Genomic DNA, 23192 nt, shown 5'->3' with positions numbered 1-23192 from the left:
GGTTACTCCAACTGGGACAATAATGGATCTTCATAGCTAAGTTTGAGTTAGACATTTATTTAAAAAAAATGCTCTCAGACAAATATAAAAATACTGCAACTTTTCAAAAGCAGAAACAACTAGTTATCTCTGTTTCATTTTCAAGGTCTAGCCAGCAGTACTCAGTATTCACTATTTATATTATGATCCTTTCAATCAGTGGATTGTGAAGTCTCAGACACTTCCCTGGCATTTCAATGAAGCTATGGTGAAATGATTCACTTTGATATTTTGCAGGTCATCCGACTGATTTATTTGATAAACATGGGACTGGGGCCTTGAAAACACTCTTTTCTTTCCACTTTGCTATGAGACTATAAGTCTGGTTGAGCAGCAAGATGCAACATGACTTAATTTTTTTTCTTTAACTTGATGTCCTGAATTCCACATTTGAATTGCTTTCATATTCCTGCATCAGGCCCATATTAATGACACCTCTACTGTTGTCTGTAATGAATAGTGCATTAATTTAAGTTTCTACTGCTCAACCAAAAGGTTAAGAGAAATATTTTTTTTTACCCTGACTCTCATTTAATGAGACTGTTTATCAGTAAAATTGTCAAGCTGACTTTGGAATTTCTTATCACCTCTTCAGGCTATATGTGGGTTTGTTGTCTGGGTTTCAAAACATCACAAGAGGAGCTAATGAAAACCCAAAGTGGGGTAATATCAAGCCAGAACATATCAGCTGAATACTTTTCACCGCTGTGGATCCAAAACAGTTTTGACTATCAGAAAACTTAAGCAAGAGTTTCTTTGTTTGATGCGATAAACTGCACTGTTATTTTTAGCCTTTAGGAGGCGATTTTTCACCACTGTGGGTGGGCAAGTCACATTAACCTCAACTCAAAGTGATTGATGGTAAGCTAAAACCTTAATGTGTTGTTCTTTTAAAAGCATGTTACATGTAATGAATGCCTTTTGACTAAATGTGAACACAGGGCATTGCAAAAGTATTCATACCCATTGCATTTTTTCCCCTCATTTTGCCATGCTACAAGTTTCTACTTTGTTAAAAACTGTGGCGTATATTTGTTTTCTTAAATTAAAACCAGTCAAAACAATTGTCTCTAGAAAAGTCCATCTCTTCTAAGTCTTTACTATAAACCTGAGCTGTCAAGCTGGGCAAGGAGAACAGAAACATAGAGGGTCGTGGTAAACAGGGACAGGGAAGCTGGTTAGGTTTGATGAGATAAATAGAGCTAAATACAGGGCAATCGGAGGCTACAAGAAACTAATGACTGTTGCAGAATTGTGATTTTCCACAGCATGGGCTCTGTCAGCTAGAGTTACAGTGGTATCGTCTATATCAAAGCGAAGTTATGTGATAGAATGGCCTAGTCAAGGTCCAGACCTAAATTCAACTGAGAATAGAGAGTAAAACCTTGTTCATTGTCACTCTTCAGCTAGTGACAATTGTCACATCCTTGCATTGCAAGGACATGACACTCTGCAGAAGAATGGACAAAGACTAGATATTTTGGACCTGCAAAGCCGATAGAGACCCCACGCCAAAAAGAAATGTGCAACAAATGGCACAAAGAGGTAAATAATTTACTTTGTGTTGGACACAGTAAATCTAAAAACCACTTAAGTTTATATTTGTAGTGTGAAAAGATGTAAAAATCTTCTAAGGGTGCAAAGAGCATTGAAAGTCATTGTCCATAAAACTTTTTGGGAGGGAGCTAATCTGTCTGCTGATTTACTGTGATAACTTTGTGATGAGCTAAAATTCTTCAGTCAAAGTAATACTCTCATTGTTGATTCTCTGAAATGAAACAATGTTCAAATTGTCACTCTCTTATAGTGGAGTGTTATTCCATTAACGGAGGATCAGTGAGTTTACTTTTCCAGCCTGTCTGGAAGCTCAAGCGACTATCTAATTTTAGATCTCTAAGGGAGAGGGGAAACAAGTCAATGTGCAAAACATAAACTGAAAAGCGAGCTATGCTTTTCAAAGAAAAAAAAAACTTATGTAATAACAGAGGCATTGCAAAACTGAATAGCAGGGAGTGAACAGAAGAAGCAGCGAGAAAGACCAAGTGCTTTAAAAAGGAAAGACATGAAGGGGAAGAGTAACAGTGGGAACTACACTCCTCATCTCTCTTTCTAAGAGCATTAACTCTGGAGTATTCTGGTGGTGACAGGAGTGTCAGGGTCAGATGGCTGCTCAGCCTGATTAGACCAGCTCACAGCAGATCCTCAGCACTGCACACACACTGTACTCCAGAAGCAGAAGAGAGCCAGGAACAGACACATGCAGAACGTTGCAGTGACTACAGAGCCAGCCAGAAAGGACAGCAAGGAAGGGAGGAGGTTAATGTTCTAGTGGGTCACAGTTAGCTATAGGTGGTTGTAGAAATATTTTCCCCCCTGCTTCTGGATGTCTTTCTTGTTTGTTGTGGAAAACTACTGAAAACGAGGTGACTGAAAACCAGAAGAACTGAACAAACTCTGTGTTTGGAGGGGACACTGAGGACATAAGTGGTAAGAGTAAACCCCCACAAATGTTGTTGCTGCTGTTTACATGTTGCCTGATGTGGTCAAATAACCAGTAGTGAAAAAAAAACCCAAACCAAAACAAACAAAAAAGAAAAATGTTTTCTGTGGAGCGCTCAAATGAAATAAAGTGAATATGTTGGTGCTTGCAGTGATTGGAATCAAAGAAGTTTGACAAATTCTCCAGAAGCGACACGGAGGAGGAACACAAGAGTGTCCAGCTCAGTGCCAGTTGTTGCCACCAAAAATTTGATGCGTCATATAATCAGTCACTGGTATAGATTGAGCTATAAATACAGCTGTAGGTATTTAGTGCAGGTTTACTATAACAGGGAGTCAGCTGATTGTAACGTCAGCACACTAACCTTTTTGTGGCTGCTGTTGCTTCAGGACTTTGTTTTATTTTACTTTTTGCCTCTTTTGGATTTTGAAGTTTACCAGACAGAAAAGGTAAGACAGAAGCTCTTGACTTACTCTACCAGAGCATTTTTGCAGGTGTTAAACTGAAAATGAGCAAAGGTAAATGAGCTGTCAGAATTTCTCTTGCGTGTGTGTTGTGTGTGTGTGTGCTGCCACAACAGTTGGCCTGTTCAGATACCATTTTCATTTTGCTTTAAATCAGAGAAAAAACATTATTGACTAACAATGTTCATAACAAATATTCCTGATGGGGTTCCTTTATTTTTCTTCTACACAAAAAAGAAAAATATGCAACAATTTGCAACATAACTGCAAATTGGCTTTACTAATTTAAATGGACCTGAGTGAAAGTAAAAAGGGGATCTCTATCCTGATTATAAACCACACCAGATAAATTACTAATTATAGATTGTCAACAGGCTCCTGGTAGAGTGAGTCTGTGTGTTGGGTGTTAGAGATGACTGCACTTTATCTCTGGACTTTCACTGCTTGTTTTTCTAAGAATTTCTGAAGAGAGCAGAATGTTACCTGTTGACTGAAAGCCTCATAGTTTTCTCATTCCATCAATATCTTGTCTGTAAAATCTTATATAATAAAGAACTCAAACTTTCATTGAGGAATGAGGTCCTATTTTAAAGAAAGAATTGTAAAAAATTCAAAGCAAAAAATAAGTCAAAAAAATGCATGCATCAAAACAACTGGCTATAATATATAGGAGTCTTTTCTTTGATGCATAAATGGAAAATATTATTATTCCTTAATTTTCCACTGGATTAATAACCACCAGCTTGATGAAAGAACTTGCAACACATTTTTTTTTAAAACTCATATGTTAAATTTCTTGGTAAAGAAACCATTTAAATCAGTCATAATTCAAGCAGGCAGATTAGACATCAAAATAAACCAAAATAATTGTATCTGCCAGGAAAACTTTGATCAATACTCTTCTACCTGTGACACTTTTTTCTTGCACTTTTAAATCCTTCAGTTGAATCACAGCAATAGCTTTAGTTGTTATCTGCTCCAAGTAAATTGCTCAAGTGGAAAGAAGGAATTCCCATTTCCTGTAAGTACATAAAAGTCTGGGAACAAAAACTGAAAGGCTGCAGTTACTTTGTCTGAGCTATATTTAAGAATCCAGTAACATGGCTTAGACAGTAAATGTCACTTAGCTAAAAAGGACGACATGCAATGATGGGTTATAAGTTTGCATCCACTGATTAATCTAAATAATATCACCACTGTCAACGTGAAATAAGAAGATGGCAACAAGTATTTTCAAATAAAATATATATGGTTTTGAGTTAAGTTTTTTATTTCAATTTTAAAGAATTATTTTTATATATTAAAGTACTAAGACATTCACAACAGACACAAATCCTGCTTGGACATAACAGCAGGGAAAATCTATATTTTCTTGTTGTTTGGTAACAATATATCCTTAGATATTTAGTATTTAGAACTAGTTTGAGGAGAAAAGCACACAACTGAATGATATCAAGTTGATTGCAAATAATCCAATAATTGTGATATAAATTGTCAAAATATACAACTGTCATCAGTACAAATATTTAAAGATGCATTGGGAGTATGCTACTCTGTAGTTATTTGTTATACAAAACCTCAAGGGAAGCTTTTGTTGTATTCAGTAAACAAAAACAAATACAACTGTGTTGAACAAACTGTTCATGACCAGAAAGATGGTAACTATCAAAAGAGTCAGTAATGTCATCAGAAAAGCATCAATCTAATGTTTTCTGTGAAATGTGTCATAATCTGCTGTATCAAATGCTTCTAAATCATTATCAATATATTACTAATCAAAAAATTTAAAATAGTTATGGCAGAACATGCACCAACACATGGATAACCAGAAAAGAACCAAATGACATCTGAATATACAAAAACAGGATCAGTACATGAACACTGAAAATACAGAATGCAAAGTCTGTATTTTCAGACTTTGTGTGATTACACAGAACATATTGAAATGTTTTACATCACTATTCTTAAAAAAGTACTTTCCAGTTTCCAGAAAAACTCATCAACTTTAAGGAGTAAATACAAAGTACTCAAATTAAAGATCTGAGGAGTGTTAGGGTGAAAATATCATTTGGCAGTAAGAGATCAATTTGTTTGATAGCTTTGTACAAATTTGTCTAATTAATTCCTATTCTTGTGGAGGATGCTGTAAGGAGCTTCGAGTGCTATTTTTCCATTCGTAACTAGTTAGTAATCTCCTAAATTGTCCATCTTTGAAGCTGTAAAAAAACAAACAAACTAAACACATTTTTTATTTTATTTTTGTATTTTCTGCTTCAGAACCGCTGGTTGATGGCGTTTGTGCGGCAGAGTGGGGACTACTGCCACGCTCAACACGTTTAGACGGTGTCTGGGACGATGCTGCGCCATGCAGTCTTGGGGCCATGAACACTGAAAGAGTGCTATCATTTGCCTTATGAACTCACCAGCTAATGGGGTAGCAAGTGGAGATTCAGCACTGAAAGCTGAACAGAGAGAAAAGGACAGAAAGAGTGACTGAGAGAAACAAAAGAAAGCAAGCATCAGAGACAATCACAAGCATAAAAAGAAAGAGTGACAGTGTAGACTACAGGACTATAGGACACAGGCATCAGATGGCATAGCAATCTGGAAGACACATCCTAAGGACTGGTGAATATACAGCCGTTAAAACAGGAAGGAGGTCCATTATCATCTGGAGGTTCAAGTTAAAGACACAGCTATAAACTACTACAGCGGAAGCTAAAGGTAATTCATATTTGGTCACATGATTTAGATTAAATGTTGTGATGCACCATTTTTTGAGCTCTTTATTATAACATCTACAAGATACTGTGAAGGTGGTTCTGCAGTAGCTGTTCTATGGAACATGATAACGTAATACATTTTAATGGAACAGGCAAGACTATTTTGAAAGACATTTTGAATGACAGTTTCAATTACTGACTATAATTTTATGTTCAAATACATTTGATATATGTACACAACTACTGGACCCAAGATATCTGACAGCAGCCTATTGTCAGTAAATGTGTGTTTTCTGTGAATGTATTATGACACCTTTTATTTACAGATTAATTATATTATCACAGCTTCTGTTTACAAATACAAAATACAAACAATAATTTGTATTTTTCGGAATGCCATGGGGAAGTTCACGTTAAATGAAGCTGGGCAAAGTTACAACTTTACACAAGTGAGATAAAAGTCTCAAATCCAAATGTGCATTTATGCATTGTATTGTTTTTGACCTGAACTGTCTGACTTATCTAAGCAGAAACTAGGTCCAATAAATTGCATCAACAATGATCTTTTAAATCTTGACCAAAGGCAGATGAAATTCTTTGTTTTAATACAAAAAATGAAATCACTTACAAACAATGCAGTTCTTGTAAGTGCTAAACTTTTATTTAATCAATGAAGCATGAAAGAATCAGATGACATCAGATCCAGAGTTTAATCAAAAAAAAAAAAAAAAATCTGTCTTGATTAATTTTATTTTCTGCTCCATTTTAATCAGTGTCATCGTCAATATTTGTTTTAGGAATTTTTTATTTTATATAATAGCAATCACATATATGAGACAGTTCATTAGAAATATTGCAATATTCCATATCGACAGCTGATATACAGGAAGAAAATTATTCACTAAAGAGTTGTTTGAAATTTTGAAAGATTGATTAAAATTGTGACTTTATGAACAAAATAAAATAATATATTTTAAATCCTTTGTATTGAAAAAAAAGGCCCTTCAAATTTTAAGTGGCTCATATATCCTTAGCCAGTACAGAGATAGTATGCTGAAGGAAACTTTTACTTTGAGCCTTCTACTAACACATTCCTGCTACATTATGAAGGTCAGAGGTCTCCTTGCAGAGTCAAAGGTTAAACAAGCCGCCATGAACCGTCCTGCTCCTGTGGAACTGTGCCACAAGAACATGAGATTCCTCATCACACACAACCCCACTGACAACACACTCAACTCCTTCATAGAGGTGGGTGTGACTTCAGAGTGCCATAAGGAAAATAATCTTGTTATTGTTCAAACCTATGTAAGAGTATGCAGACAAATGATATTGAAGTCAGTTTGTCCTGTTCACAAACTATTAGTAAATTCCAGTTTTAAAGTATTTGACCCCAAACAAATTTCTAGCAAATTTCTTCTATTGTTGCTTTTCTCCACATTTAAATGCTCATTTGACAATTTTTATATCCAGAAATGATAAACAGGGTAAATGTAGATATGCTGCCCTTTTCCAAATGGGATTTATTTGCTTAAAAAAAGCTGCACAAACTAACCTGGCCCTATGTACAAAAGTGATTGCCTGTAATTAACCACATTTTTAGAAATGTTCACTAGCTATGCTTTTTAAGGAAAAAATAACAACAAAAAAACTTAATTATTACCTGTCAAGCAATGTTAATCTACTCTGCCTGCTGGTGGTGGTCGGAAAGGCCAATGGCCAAAAGCTTGCCACCATTAGCTTGTGTAAATGTGTGCATGACTGGGAATGATCAATGTCATTGTAAAGTGCAGAAAAATGCTTTTTAAATAATTTCATAAAAGTCATAAAACAGTACCACATCATTCTCATCCTCATGATCCAAATATTGTTTCAGCGTAATGGTCTGTATGACGAACATATCATACAGTTTGGAAATGGGTATGAAGACATCTGTAAGTTTTTGGAACTCCAGCATGCCATTAATGAGCCGCCGTCCACTAATGGCAAACACATGGTTACAAAAAAGAGTCCTTCCAGAAGAAGATTGCCTGTTGAAAATGATTGCGGAACGTGTAAAATGACAATTCACAGCATCTTGAACAAGTTGCCTCATTTAAGTAAAATTTATGGTCAATACTAAGAAAGAGACTGACAAAAACACCTGGTGATCATAAAAATCTTCAATATCTTTGGGAAAAGTGTGTGCCTTTACATCTGCCATGAAACTAACACAGCATTCCGGAAAAAAAGATCATACAAAGAGCCAAATGTAATAATGGTGCAATTAAATTTGCAAGCTGCAAAAGTTGGACAAATTAACATAACTGATGGAACCATAAACACTGGTTTATATCTGAAAAAAACCTGAAGTTAGACAAGAGGAAAATGATTTGAAGCACACTTGCAAGTCAACCCTTAAATGACAAGAAAAAATAGTTTTGCAGTAAAGTAGCCAAAGTCTGCACTTGTTAAAACCAAGTAAATTAAATGCCCCAAAACCCTATCATGGGGCTTCATTAATATCATTATATCAGACTGCCAAAATTTCTCTTCACAGTTATTGTAAAAACTTGATAATACTAGTTATCAAGTTTGGAAGGCAAAGAACTTTCACACTGGACCAGGTTGATTTGGATATCTTGGAACTTCTCTGTTTTTTATTAAATGTTTCATATTGATCTTTGTCTAATATAAAAAACTTGTTTTACAGCTATGTCTTTAATTATTTTAACACTGCTCTTTCCATGCTTTTCCTTTGCACAGGTCTTAAAAAGGTATGGAGTCACAACTGTGGTGCGTGTTTGCGACAGCACTTACGACAAAACTCCTCTTGAGAAAGATGGGATCGCTGTAGTGGTATGGATTTTTCATCTGACACCCTCTTCATTTACACACCTAAACACAAAGATCCTGAGATTGTACTGCCTTTCAGGATTGGCCCTTTGATGATGGAGCCCCGCCCCCTAACAAGCTGGTTGATGATTGGCTGACTTTGTTGAAGAAGAAGTTTCAGGAGGATCCTGGGTGTTGTGTGGCTGTTCACTGTGTTGCTGGGTTAGGAAGGTACAAGATAAAGGATGAAAATAGCTCAAGAAAAAAATCAACAACTCTGAAACATGAATTGACAAAGTTGCAGCAGTGAATGTTTGTATATACATACATGCAGGGCTCCTGTGCTGGTGGCTTTAGCGCTGATAGAAAGCGGGATGAAGTATGAGGATGCCATTCAGCTCATCAGACAGTAAGTGTTAGATCTATGCTATTCAAACTTGAATTTGAACAAATTATTATTGCTATACTATGAACTCCTTTCTATTAAACAGAACCACACTCTATATAGAGTAAAATTATACAGAACAATTCCAAGTTTCATGATGAAGATCTGTATAAAAAATAACATGTTTGATACAGAAAAATTGACTTGACCTAAGTTTTTAAAATTTACTGGTAAAATCTATCAGGCAATTATTCAATATCTTCTGGTATTTCTTTACTGTAAAACTACCCACTGTCTCACTTGTTCGTTGCAGGAAACGCAGAGGAGCCATCAACAGTAAACAGCTGACATACCTGGAGAAATATCGATCAAAACAGAGACTTCGTTTCAAAGATCCTCACACACATAAGAACAAGTGTTGCATAATGTGAAAAAGCACGTTCACACACAAACACTGAAAGACTACTTGCACCCCTCACTAATGTCTCAGGAATCCAGTTGTACAGGCCTTACAGTGACTACACCGCCACTCCCTGCAAATATTGCTGTTATTGCAAGTTTTCATTTTTCTTTTTACTGATTTCATATCTATTAATGAGTCATTTTGTGGGTTATAGAGAACAAAATATAGGTGAAGAATATATATTACATGTCAGGTATGAAATGTCATGGAGTTTGGTAGCTGTAGAAAACGCTGATAAGATCTTGGAGCCTGATGACAGGTAAGGCATTAAGGGTCATGGTTCAGTTTTAGTGTTATTTTCTTCTATTATGCTAAGGAAAATGTGTGTAATGGAACAGATTTTTTATTTTTTTTTGCTTTACTGCTGATGGTTGCTGCTCAACACCTAAACCTCTCTATGTTTAAACAAGGTGAAGAGTGCGTTCAGTAATTTGTCATTTGAATACAATCAGAGACAAACCTTAAATAATTTGCTCCATTAAAAAAAAGAAGTTCATTATGTTCTTGGATATTTGATCTTTGGTATTGGATCTTTCACACTTCCCGAAACATATTTTGGTTGTGTTTACATCACTTGTGATTTTCCTGACACTTTATATTTAACAAAGCCACTTTTGGTTGATCACACTGCATGCACTTTTTGTATGTAATTAGTTTGTCCATGATCTGAAGATCATTTTCTTCTTGCCTTGAGCAATAATATTTGATGAAACAAATAAGAAAAGGAAAAGCAAAAGTATAAAAGCAAATTATGTCAAGATCGTTCATCTGTTATGTGTGCACAGTGTGATTTTGGTGCCTGAAGCTATAGAAAATGTTGATGATTTTTAGGGCTGGCCTGAAGTGAAATTTAGATGTAAGAGTACATGAAATAAACAGAAAAAGAATTAAACATATAAAGCTGTAAATGTCAGTATGCATTATAATGTACATTTTTTGCAATGTATAATAAAGATTCTTTCAACAACTCTAATTTAATTATCACCAATTCTTCCTATCCTCTGTCACTTTTACACCTACTCCTACACCCTCACAATTGCTTGATACTGAACAATATGATGTAATAAGTCCAAATCATCATCCTGTCACAACTGTGTTTTACAATTTGTATTAAGTGGTTATGCTGATATGCTATGTTGGGTTTACTCCAAACATGATGTTCTGCATATTGAACTCATTTTCATTTGGCATTGTTGCAAAAGCCTTGTTGCTCGTTCAAATGTAATTAAACAAGACAGAAAAACAATGGCATTTTACCATATAATTTTTAAAGAGGTGAGGAGTTCATCTGTCTATTCTTCCCATCAAGCCACACAATGTTCTTTTTGTAATTGCACTGTCTTGAACTTAACATGTAATACTTTAAGGCTTGCAGAGTCTAAGATGCAAATTGTTTGGAAGTGACCCTTTTAGTCCTTTGAGGACAAAGGGTTGCAACACTGATAGTTGCAGGTATTTTGTATCCTGGCATTGAGTGGAATCACATCAGTAAACTCCTGAGCAGCAAACTGCAAATCTCCAACTTGTATTGATGTGGTCACAAAAAACAAAACAAAACAAACAAACAAACAAACAAAAAAACGAGGTTAGTTTTACAATACGTATTCATTGAAGCTTTCTAAATCCCAGAACTGCATGTAACAATGAAACAAATATTCAATGGACATAATGTTGACCCAAAAAAGTTGTCAAATCCTACATTGTCATCTCAGTTAATGAATATTATTGCTTACTCATCAAGTAAATAATTTCAAGTCCTTTTTGCTAAGAAATAAATAAGCCTTGTGCAGGTAAAAAATACTATAATATGCCATAAAAAAATTAAGTATTGATAACTGCATCTATAATTACTATTTAAGTATTTTTTTAGCCAACCTGTTGATAAGTTGTTGATTGTGTCTTCAATCACTGTAATCAGCCTTCTTAAGACACAACTGTAACCAAATTAAATCTCTATTATGCCCATTTTTTCTTCTATATGCCTTGAATTAAACATTTATTTTTTTACTGGACAAGTTAACCTGCGTTAAGGCTTATTTTCTTTTTAAATGTTTTTTTTACATTGTGCAGGTGCAGTATTATCTTCCCGTCACTTGGGGGCGCTGTGAGGTTATCTGTTCAGACAGTCTGCTGCTTGCGCTATTTACTTCCGCTGACTGGAGAGACTTGCGTCGCAGATTCGACAAATATTCGTGACTTTCTGGAGTATTTGCACTTTTTAAATGTTTATTTAGATATTATATATTATACACTCCCGTAACGTTTTTCATGCCAGCGTATAATTAGTTTCCTTTTGGTTTTTGTCGGCGCTTGACAGAAAATGAAAGGAGAAAAAGCAGGTAAGAATTTCAATTAATTTCAACGCGAATATGTCGGTGGTGTCCTCATTTTGGTTTTGGTCACTATGGTATTTACTTACAAGTGGCACTGCAAAAGTATTCATAATATTTATGTGACATTCATTGTGTCACAAGCTACAAACTTCACGATATTTGATGTGCTTATTCTGTTATAGACAGCAGTCATAATTGCGAAGTGGAATTAAAATTATGTGTATTTTCAAAGGTTTATGCAAACAAAAGTGTCAAAAATGTGACATGTTTGTAATCGGCCACTTTTATTGTGTAATTTGATCTTTGTAAAACACAGCTCTTTAGTGAAGACCTCAGAGGGTTATAGTAAATATTAGAGAAGAAAAAGCATCATAAAGAGCAACAAATATCCCAGGGACAAGGTTGTGAAGAGGTCTGAAGCGCACCTAATTAAAGAAGAATATCCCTAAACCCAATGGAGTGTCTTAAAAAGGTTAAATATTAGTGAAATATATTAGAGTTTGTAGTTGCAACATGACAAAATGTGCAAAAGTTCAAGAGATATGAATACTTTTGGAAGGTGCTCTATGGTGCTTGTGTGTTGACCTCTGTAACCCCCATCTTGAATATTTTTCGTTTCTGTCCCTCCAGCTGACTCTGTGTTCATGTGTCGCCTGTGTAACCTGTTCTCGCCCAGTCGCTCCCAGCTTCTGGCACATTGCTCTGAGAATCACCCCCAGCATGAATCCCCAGACAGCATTATTACTGCACTGCAGCCGCTCATAACTGAGCCTGTGGAGAAGCTGTTAGGTAAAAGTACTATGGTGTTATGAGAATCTCAACTAGTATTCCTCCATTCAAGAATTAAGAACTATTATTTAACATAAAATAGAGTATTTAAACTGTATCCTATTTATTGCATGAAGCCATGAATTAACTTGATGAAATGTAATACAAACAAAAATTAGAACAAAATTTTTTTTTTCTCATCCTAAAACACATTCTAAATCGGCATTCTTCTTTTTTTTCTTGTTACTGGCTCTGGCTCTTAGACAATCCAATTAAGCGAAAACGAGGAAGACCAAAAGGTTCTACAAAGAAGTTACAGGAGGACTTGATGGACCAGACCACTGTTGCTGCTCAGAGTGCAGAAGAAAATTTGAAAGAAAAAGAATCGAGACTCAAAGATGGACAACAAGAGTGTGGTTTAGTCAAAGATGGTACCATTTCCATTTACATACAGTATAACCCATAATTCTGTTATTTTGGTCTTCAGGGTAACTACATTTTGCCAAGATAGCATTTAAATATGCAACAGATGGTATTCTTAATGCTTCTTGTTGTCTTTCTTCTATAAAGGTGAAAGTAAGGATGGGATTTTAGAGCGTGAATGCAGAGTCTGCCATCGCACATTCAGCAACAAACGACAAATCCTCAAACATATCTGCCTTAGAGAGGAAGGTGAAGAGGATGATGTCCAACAGCATGGTAAAGATTGAGGGGACAGATGGCAGCAGCCTGGCAGTATAAACAGTCTACTGTGAAAGTCTACTGTTTTCACTGCTTTTCTGTAGAAGTAGAAACTTTACTGTTACTAGACTTATTTGGTGGTAACTGTTCAGATGCATTTTTGAATGAATGATTATTTACTGTCCAAATATCCCACAATTGTTAGAAAGAAAAACAATACCTCATGAGAACTGGATTTTAAGTTGTAACAATTAACAGATGAAGCCTTGTTAGGAATTGCTTCTGGTGCAGAAGAAGATATTGGTTCCAGAGGAACAAATTCAAACCAAACAAAACTAAAACCAACAAGATCTGGACTAAAAAGACAGAAAGGTGAGTGTACTATTTCAAGGGCACATTTTGTAGTAATTTATTACCAAAGGAAACAATTTTTTTTTTCTCTACGTTTAGATACCAGCAGCTCTAATCTCACAAGCATCAAACAAGTTTGCAGCAAAAGAGGAAACACAACGGGACAGAAAAAGGCTCTCATTAATGTTGTTCTGACAGAAGACAAAATACTTCCAGGTTAAGATAGTTTTACTAGTTTTATGTTTTAGCAAGAAATGTTATTTATACAAGCAAAGTAATGTTACTTTCAATGCAGCAGGTGTTTGCAAAATGGTGACAGTAGAAAATACTTCAGCAGAAACAGAGTCTTCAGATATTCAAGGTCAACATCAGGTAAGCAAAAATATTGGTTTGCAATATTAAAGGGTAATTTCTGCAAAATTATAAAATTATTGCTAGTTTTGTTAATTATCTCGCAGTGACAGTTTGTGATATGCGCAGTAAGACTCACTTCCCAGAATAAGAAAATCTAGGGGGCGCCACATGCACAGAGAAAAAAGGCTAATTATCATGTATTATTGTTCCTTAATTAGCCTGGTCTTTATTTCATCCTATACTGCTAAAAAGTCAAAATAATGTCATGCGGAATTACAAAATGGTGGGTCCCGGCAGGGTGTCATTCATTTCTTTGTTTTTAGTGTTTTTAATGTTAATGTTGTGGTTTTAAAGTAATATTAGTTTTTCTTTGTTATTTTTCAGAAAATAATTTATGTTGTCAGGATTGTTTAGATAAGGTTTAGGGTTACCAGTACCCAGTTATCTGTGTTTAAGTATTGAACATATCTACTTTTTTATAAAGTGAGGAACTTTTGTTTTTACAAATGTGCATTTAAAAATCTGCATTGTATTCTGAATTTCACAGTATTCTATGAAGAATTAATTTTTCTATCAAGTTTTAATAAACTATTTACTGTGATCAATGAAGTCTTATCTTAAAGTTTTTTTTATTGAATATTTTGTCTAAACAGCTTCTTGCAAGTGGAGTTACAGCCTGTGAAAATAACCAGACGCCACAAGACGAGCTAAGGTAAAGAGAAATCTCTGTTTTCTTTTATTTTGGATGTAAAGCATGATTTGGAATTATAAAGACTAGAAAAACAAACTTATGTAATTTATGATTCAGAAAAAAAAGTATTTGTAGTAATGGGAAACATTATAGTTTTCATATACATATACTTTGTTCTCCTCACAGCTCTAATCTGAAGTCAGGAACAATTGCTTCAACCAGCAAGGGATTCCAGGAATATTCCATCAAGCAAGATGCTCCCAAGTAATATATAGAGTACTGTCAATATATGTCAAAAGCAATTTTATTAATTTTTTAAAGTTAATTAATTTTGTACAAAATTACAGTTTGCCTTTTAAAACAGAGTTATTTGTATGTTAAAAATTAAATCTTCATTGCGTCATAAAACCAGTTACAATGCTGACAACACTATTCCTCCAAAGGCAGGAATGAGTTAAAGAATGAAATGAGTTAATGTGTGCAAAAAATATATTCTATTTCTTTGTTCTAGTTTACTCCAGAGCAAGCTGAAGATCTTTGCCTGTGAATTTTGTAAAAAGATCTTTAAGTTCAGGCATTCATTGGTTGCCCATCTCAGGACACACACCAAGGAAAAACCCTTCCAGTGTCCACATTGTGACTACGCCTCAGCCATTAAAGGTAACTCACCGAGTTAGTGGAAGGAGATAGGAACACTTCTGTATTAAGAAAAAAGAAGAAAATGTTAAGTTGTGTGAATTTTGTTCTTTAAAGCTAACCTGAATGTTCACCTGAGGAAGCACACAGGAGAGAAGTTCAGCTGTGATCACTGTGCCTTCAGCTGCCTCAGCCCTGGACACCTAAAGGTGGTGTTATCGTTATGTTTTGCAAATTAGATTGGCGGTAATTTCATTTGTCATCTCATTGTTAAGGTTGTAATAAAACATTTTGTTGATGCTCTATTACTTCTTAACTTCATGTTTATTATCTGTGTCTGTTTTTTGATAAAGTTATCTTAACTTCTCAGGTTGAAATAATTGTTAGTAACTCCCAGTTAATAAACGAGCCTCTACATTTCTGCTAATGCAGGTTCACATAGAGAGAGTTCATCTGAAGATGAAGCAGCACTGCAGCTTTTGTGAGAAAAAGTACTCTGACGTGAAGAACCTGTTGAAACACATGGAGACACGGCACAACCTGAAAGACTCTGCTGTCCTCCAGACCTACCAGCAACTAAGGTGTGATCCTTCATAGAGGTTAATTACCTGTCAAAATTCTTAAAATAGACTCAACCATAAATGTTTGAATGTAAACATACACAAACACTAATATTACAAATGAAATGGCTTAACAAGAACTCATAGACTCTTTGTTGACTCCGTGTTGCCATCAACAAGCTCCTGGCATAATTCTGTCTATTTATTTGTATACTCATCTTTGCACAAAATAACATGCTGTTATCACGTTTTATAAATTATAAAACCAGTATTGATCAGCACCTTCTTTGTCCAGGTAATGTTAAACTTGCTTCGGTGTGGATTGCACATGTAGATGTTTGAATTGTTTTGAGTTAAAGATAAATTTCTAATATCCATTCAATACTGTAGGGCAGGGCCCAGACTTTCAGTAATAAATTTTACCAACTTGCAGAAATAACTTATAGCTCCTTAAATGTGTTTCGAACCATTCCTTTATGTAAAGATTCAAATAAATATTTGCAAAATATAGCAGGTGTATTTTTTTCTTAAACATCTGCACTTTCTGCAGGTTAAAGACTCGTCAAGGCCTCCGGCAGCTCCTGTACCACTGCCCCACCTGTAACCGACGCTTTAAGAACCAGCAGGAGCGAGAGCGCCACCTATTGATCCATGGGCCTCAGCCACCCTTTGCCTGTCTACTTTGTGACCACACTGCAACCAAGATGGTCGCCCTTGCCGCACACATCAGGAAGCACCTCTTCTTGTACGTGTGCAGTGTGTGCGACAAAAAACTGGTCAGCTCTCAGAGGCTGAGGGGTCACCTGGAGGAGAGCCATCCTGAGCTGGACATGGAGCAGACTTTCATCAAGTGTATCAACATCAGCTACTATCTGATTTCACCCGAAGGAGGTGGAGAAAGCGAGGAGGGTGGGGGAAAAGAGAGGGAAGCAACTTTCAAGGAAGGTGAGGCCGCCGGGAAGAAGATAGAAAGCAACAAAAGTCTTGGTGGAGATGAAGAGGAACTGAGAAATGATGGGAATCAACAGCAGGAGGAAGAACAATCTGTGCAGATGATGGAAGAAGAGAAAGGAAAAGAAGACAGACTGAGCATAGGTGGAGCTCAGAAAGAATCCCAGGACAAATCCAATGAGACTGCAGCTGAGGAGAATTTACTTGATTCAGCTGCATGTGTTTCTGCTACTGATGCACATGCTGAAAAAAACGATTCGTCTTCATTACCCAATGGCGTCCACAGCTCATCTCTGAAAGACAGGACTCAAGAAAACACGCAGCCAGATGTCGTAAACTCATCTGCAGCCAGCAACACAGCCTCATCTTCATCATCAGGGGTTTCCAACTCTTCAGATTCACCTGGTGAAATACATTCGTCTTCAGCTTCCCAGGTAGAAATCAGCCACACTTCACCTGCAGAGAAGGCACATTTAGAGATAATGTAGCATCCTGAAATATAATGGAACCATGACTTTGTTTCATTATTTTGGTTCACAGTTAAATTTTAATGGCTCATATTATTGTTCAGATTATTTAAAAAAATATATTTTCAATCAACTCTGTAGCTTGATTAGCTTTTTTCTTACACAAGACCAGAAAAAATTCAGCTGTACAGAAACTTAGTTTGGTTTGGGATCTTTTAATTATTTAGATTTACGTATTATGATACTATTTCTGTACTGAGGAAGGGGGAAATGAAATATGCCATGTATTATTTAACAGAACTGATTAATTAAAGCTTGGAGCTGAACCTTGGAGAAGAGAACAAAATGAGACTAAAGAAAAATATATAATATAAGATGTCCTGCAACACTGTTCATAATGTCCTCCTACCGAAGAAGCGTGCAATAAAAAGATTTTACAATGATTTATCCTAAATTATCCTAAATCATAATCGACAAATATTCTCTATAAAATTCTGTCAAAAGTTTATTTAGTCCTGCTCGTGTTGATCTTAAAGTTTTTTCTCTTTGCTTCCTTTTTTATTTTTCTGTCAGAGCGCCTTCGAGGAAGTGTTTTTGTCTCTTCAGAAAACCCGCCTTGATATGGAGACCTATCAGAGGCTCAGGAAAATCTACGGAGACCTTGAATGTCAATATTGTGGTGAGATAATAGCGGTTATGTTTTATTGTTTTTCTTGTTTTTATTTTGTATTATGGAACCAGCTGCTTCACTCCCATAAATTCTCCCTCATAGGTAAGCTGTTCTGGTACAAGGTTCATTACAACGTCCACGTCCGCACACACACCAAGGAGCACTTGCATTACTGTTCAAAGTGCAGCTACTCTTCCATCACCAAGAGCTCACTAAAACGGCACCAAATCCAGAAGCACAGTGGTCTGCTGCTGCCTTGTTCGAGTCCTGGCTGCAAATACTCCACACCTGACAAATACAAACTGCAGGCACATGTGAGGACTCAACATGAACAGGTAACCAGTCCCAGGAGATCTGTTGTATGCTGCAAAAATTTATGATGAAGGTTCAACTTCCAGCATGACAACGACTCCAATCACTCATTTAGTTGTATATACGGTAGGACCAAAATATGTTCTTTGAACGGGCCAGTAAAAGTTCAGATGTAAATCCTATTGAGAATCTATGGGAAGACATTAAAGCTGATGTTTGCAGATGCTCTCCATTCAATCTGACTGAGCTGACCTGAGCAGGGTGTATATAAGTACACACTATGTTTTCAGAGTTAGAATTTCAACATAATTTATCACAAAAGATAAAAAAAAAATACAATGAATATGTGAAAAAGTTGAAGAGGTATGGAAAGTTTTGCAAGGCTCTTGTTTATTTCTCCTGATGCCATGTTGTGCTTGTTTACAGGAAAGCTGTGCTGTGTGTCCCATCTGTCAACGCACTTACCCACAACACAGACTAAAGCACCACCTTAAATCATCCCACCCAGGTAAGAATAACAAATGTATTCCTAGTAAAATAGAACAAATAACACAATCGGTATTCGATGATGCCTTCATTTTGGAAATGCATTTAAATGTTTCTTTTGAAAAAGTTGACTACTTGTAAGATTTTCCTCATTTTCATTGTGGAGGAGCCAGCCAGTGGTTTTATGATTCAGTTTTTTGTTAATGTGTGTTTGACAGATAAAATACCTGTTGGAGGTAAAGTACCCATGGTGCAGCGTGCAGAGAAGTGCCCTTACTGTGACTCCTACTTCCTGAGGAACAGCAGTGACTTTCAGCAACACGTCTGGGCCCATCAAGGTGTGCTGGAAACTCAAATGAAATACGCTATCGCTGCTGAGGTCTGCAACAATAACATTCACAGTACTTGGAGATTGTATCCTTACTTTGTCAGCTGAGCTTCCATCTGTTTCTGTTTGTGCCTGTCTGCCCTCCACAGGGAAGGAAGAGAAAGTTAAAAACACACACTTATGTTGCTGAGGCGAATGACCAGATGTAATCTAGGGGGTCTTTGCAACAGTTTATTTGTCTGTTCGACATATTGCACCATGTTTTTTACCCTCCTGTGTTTCTCTTCCCGTGAAGTGATTCAGATTGTTTACGTATCTCAACTTGAGCAGCTGTTTGTTTTGCTTGTTAATTTTACCACCACATGTTCTTCGCAGCCTCTGCCACACTCCCCCTTACTTTGAAGAGCTGTTTACCTGGAAGTTGCAGCTGCTTTCAGGCAGAGTAACGGCAGAAGCCTGCAGACAGATAGCCAGCACAGGTGTTAAAGAAGGTCTCACAGGATGCTGGCATGTTTTTAATCAGATTTGCAGCTTTCAGGTTTCTGCTGGTTCGGGGGTGTTTTTGACACTCATCAGCAGTCATAGCTGCAGTTGCAAACAAGCCGAAAAAATAATTCTATTGTCAAAGAAAAGCCAAAATTTGACTATTTTACGACAGCAAAATGCCACTCTGTTTACATAGGGAGGCCATACAAAATAGTACCTTTTAAAAACATTCCTATCTCTTTATCTTTGTTTGATATCATAGTAAATTTCAATGTATTTAATTTGAATTTAATGGAATATAATATTGTTAGTAATTTGAAATATAAATTCATAGCTTTTTTAAAATGATTTTTATTCTCAAGCAAATATTTAAATATGTTGGTCCATCACCTAACATCTTTATGGATTTCAATACAAGGCCCCTTTTATACAAACATGCTGCCTTCATATTCATAAAAGCGAGTAACCTGTTATGCACATGAAAGGGAATAACAGGGAATAACCTATTAGTATTTTGTTGATGCACAATGAAGAAAATATTGTTAATATGTGTGATTCTGAAGTGTGAATCCTGTGTGTGTGTCAATCTGGTTAGGTTTGAAGCCCTACGTCTGCAGTGTGTGCAGCTACTCGAGCTGCAATCGGAGTAACCTGAAGACTCACATGAACCGACACAGCAGTGAGAAGCATCATCTCTGTGATCACTGTGGTAAAAAGTTCAAATCTAAGCTCACGCTGAAAAGTCACCGACTGAACCACACAGATGAAGGTTGGCAATATATGGCAAAGTTATTGGCATAGATTAGCAGAAGTGTAAAAAAAATAGTGGTAATCGAAGGGGAAAACATTCTGTGTCCGTTCAGGTAAGAGGTTTCAGTGTTCGGAGTGTCCTTTTACGTCTGTTTTTAAACCTTCCTTGCTCAGACACATGGAGCAACATGCTAAGTTTAAGGTAGGAATACACATTTAATAAATGCAACCTCAGTTTGTAGTTCTATTATTTTAAACGAACCACAGAATATAATGTACATAACATCTGTTTTTGTAAAACAAAGTGTAGTTTGAACTCATAGATTTTGCACACAGACTAAAATGCCTAAACCCACTGTCACTGGCAATCTAATCTGATACTGTAATATGAATTTGTATTTTCAGCCATTTCGTTGTGCTCACTGCCATTACTCATGCAATATTGCTGGTGCTTTGAAGCGACACTTCAACATCAAGCACCCCGAAGAAACTTATGAGAATGCTGGACCAGGACTGCCAAACTCAGAAACCCTGAAACAGCAAGGTCCTTACCTCAAACTCTGTCAGCACATCTGTCACAATCTCTGAAGTTCCATTTAATAACAGTAGTAGAATAGAATATATACTAGACAGAAAACTAAAGGAATACCATGATAAACTAGAAGTTTGTGTAAAATTTGTGCATAAAAATGTGGTCATCCTACCCTCATGTCTTGCTGTTCTCCTGTGCTAGGTGGGATGAAGTGCCCGAAGTGTGAGTTTGTTTATGGAACAAAGTGGGAGCTGACCCGTCACTTGAAGACCAAACACAATTTGAAAGTGGTCGAGAGTAACTGGGAGGTAACTAACATGCAAATATACAAGAAACAAAATAACAACAGATTTCTGTCTGTCTGTCAATCTGTCCATCCGTCCGTCCATCCATCTGTGCAATATGACTGCATATAAGCATTTGTTTTCCCACCATATGTCCTTCCTTACCTCCTGGCTGTACATTTGAATCAATTTGGAAAGAAAAATAAATAATATGTGAAAAATGTGCAGGTGCCGTGTGATATAACTATAAAGTAAGTCTTGTGTTTGTCAGGTTCAGTGCTTTTCATTCGGTCTTTTGTTGTGTGCCTGTGCAGGTGGCTGAGGAGACAGAAGCTCAGTATGTGTCTGTCGGGAATGAAGAACACCTGACAGAAGCACCTTTAGCAGTCCTGGAGGACAACAGTAAGCATGATAAAAGTATTAGTTTATAATTTTATATATAATCATAATTAGTTTACTAGCTGAGTTTGTGAAACTGTTTTTGCAGCATTCACTTTTTCTGCTGTTTTCTGCACAAATAGTGTTGCTCATGTCTGATTCTTTTTTGAGAACTTTGCAAAATTCTCAAAGTGCTCTGGTCAGATGAGACCAAAATGTAACTTTCATGCTCTACATGAAATGTGAGGTGGAAACGCGATGGTGTGGAAATATATTTATTCAGCTGGGACATAGAATTCAAGTAGAAATATTCAAGGTATGATTGTTCCAGAACAACATGTGAAAGAAAATGACTACTTCAGCAAATATTCATTTACTTATTGTGTGAAACTGATGTTCTTCTTCAGTGATGACAATACTTGAATACATTTTCTCAGGTAACGTCCAGCAAATTGCTGAACTGAGCTCAGAGACTCACAGTGCAGTAGCCTCCGTAGTAGCAATGGCTCCAGGCACAGTGACTGTCGTACAGCAGGTAAATATAATCACTGCACTTTATCTGAAACTGATTGGTTCTTTGAATCTGCATTGACCTTAAGCTATTGGTAAAGGTGCAGGTTTCTCAGGATCATGAAGTGGGTGATTGCAGCAACCAGCTGATGGTGGTGAACGCAGATGAGGGACTCGGTGGCAACCAGGTGATGGTGGTGGAGGATGGACATGGCCTGGATGCTCTAACGGTCCTCACTCAGGGAGAAAACACGCACCACTACATTGTTTACATCCAGGAGCAAACTGTGGAAATCAACTAGTGGTGTTCAAATTTCAGTACCATGTAGCAAATTGCAATAAATTTAATGAATCAATGCTTTTTATTGTCAAGACTGTTCATTTTCCTTCTTTTTTTCACTGATAGAAAGGAACTCATGAAAATAATTGCAGTGCATCGTTGCATCATTTGAGACATATGTTGTACAAAGTAAATTTCTAAACAGATTTCATGTTTCTACATTAGAATAATTCACTAGTGGTTTTATTTGTTCAAAACTGGCCTATGTTATCATTCTGGGATTTTACCATTGCTGTTTGCTAAAATAACTGACTTGGTCAGGAGTAACAAGGGTCACGTTAATAGGTCCCTTTGCTCGCTTCCACATTTTTTGTGTGTGACTGAGATTAGAGCTTAGTAATGACTACTCTTAAACATTAAGTTGAATTCATTTGTCAATTGTGATCTGACTTTTATCATTGCTTTGGAGACATCACTTCACCCTCGCTGTGTAGTCATTAAGACTATGTCTGAATAGTACTAATTTCAAGAAAAATCTGTTGAAATTAAATGAAATCAGAATTGTCAGAAATGTCAGAAACAGCGTGTATGAGGTGTTACCTTAAATGGAGGTACCCCCAGGTGTACCTCCATTTAACTCAGACTAACTGATCGATAGCTTACAAAGCTTTGAAATAATACTATTCTTGCATTTAGTGAATTGTAAATAAACAAGCAGTATTTCTGGTTGAAATGCAAATCTTTGGTTTTATTTAATGGAGAGAAATAAAATTGTATTTCATACGTTGTATAACAGGTTAGAAAAGGTGTACTGCAGTTTGTCATAAAACTTTAATACAATTAAATGAGAATGTCACACAGATTAATATTCATTCACTGTCATGAATAGTTGTTTGCGTTTGTACGCATAAAATGAAAAGTTTTGAACCATTCCCCCGACCTTCACTAACATACAGTGTCAGTCAAATCCTGCCCGATAGAGGGCGCAGGAGGACAATT

General features: G+C 36.3%; 2 protein-coding genes across 6 annotated transcripts; both read left to right on the top strand.

Annotated features, from left to right (window-relative positions):
• The first annotated feature begins 2143 nt into the window (after positions 1-2143).
• LOC129367613 (protein tyrosine phosphatase type IVA 3-like) lies at positions 2144-10358 on the top strand. Of its 2 annotated transcripts, none has more exons than XM_055042166.1 (7): positions 2144-2526; positions 5281-5727; positions 6837-6974; positions 8469-8561; positions 8638-8768; positions 8872-8946; positions 9236-10358. In XM_055042166.1, exons 3-7 carry the CDS (start codon positions 6879-6881, stop codon positions 9351-9353), a joined length of 513 nt encoding a protein of 170 aa, XP_054898141.1. In that variant the 5' UTR covers positions 2144-2526; positions 5281-5727; positions 6837-6878; the 3' UTR covers positions 9354-10358. The 2 variants fall into 2 exon arrangements, with proteins under 2 accessions (XP_054898141.1, XP_054898142.1); XM_055042167.1 differs by lacking the exon at positions 2144-2526 and adding an exon at positions 2691-2988.
• A 1179-nt stretch (positions 10359-11537) lies between these two features.
• LOC129367519 (zinc finger protein ZFAT-like) lies at positions 11538-22269 on the top strand. Of its 4 annotated transcripts, none has more exons than XM_055042043.1 (24): positions 11538-11724; positions 12349-12507; positions 12750-12917; positions 13057-13185; positions 13459-13539; positions 13618-13734; positions 13814-13890; positions 14526-14584; positions 14750-14827; positions 15075-15223; positions 15317-15408; positions 15632-15780; positions 16310-17144; positions 17751-17856; positions 17950-18182; positions 18586-18667; positions 18864-18983; positions 20055-20228; positions 20323-20411; positions 20615-20753; positions 20943-21049; positions 21340-21427; positions 21841-21938; positions 22015-22269. In XM_055042043.1, the coding sequence occupies exons 1-24, from the start codon at positions 11706-11708 to the stop codon at positions 22213-22215; spliced, it is 3549 nt and encodes a 1182-aa protein (XP_054898018.1). In that variant the 5' UTR covers positions 11538-11705; the 3' UTR covers positions 22216-22269. The 4 variants fall into 4 exon arrangements, with proteins under 4 accessions (XP_054898018.1, XP_054898017.1, XP_054898016.1 ...); XM_055042042.1 differs by having other exon boundaries at positions 13441-13539; XM_055042041.1 differs by having other exon boundaries at positions 13426-13539; positions 13817-13890.
• The last annotated feature ends 923 nt before the right edge of the window (positions 22270-23192 follow it).

The sequence above is a fragment of the Poeciliopsis prolifica genome, unplaced genomic scaffold (assembly GCF_027474105.1).
Source record: "Poeciliopsis prolifica strain line A6 unplaced genomic scaffold, Auburn_PproV2 SCAFFOLD017, whole genome shotgun sequence".
Taxonomy (NCBI): Eukaryota; Metazoa; Chordata; class Actinopteri; order Cyprinodontiformes; family Poeciliidae; genus Poeciliopsis; species Poeciliopsis prolifica.
Note: the sequence above shows the minus strand (reverse complement) of the source record. Positions and strands in the feature narration are given on the sequence as shown.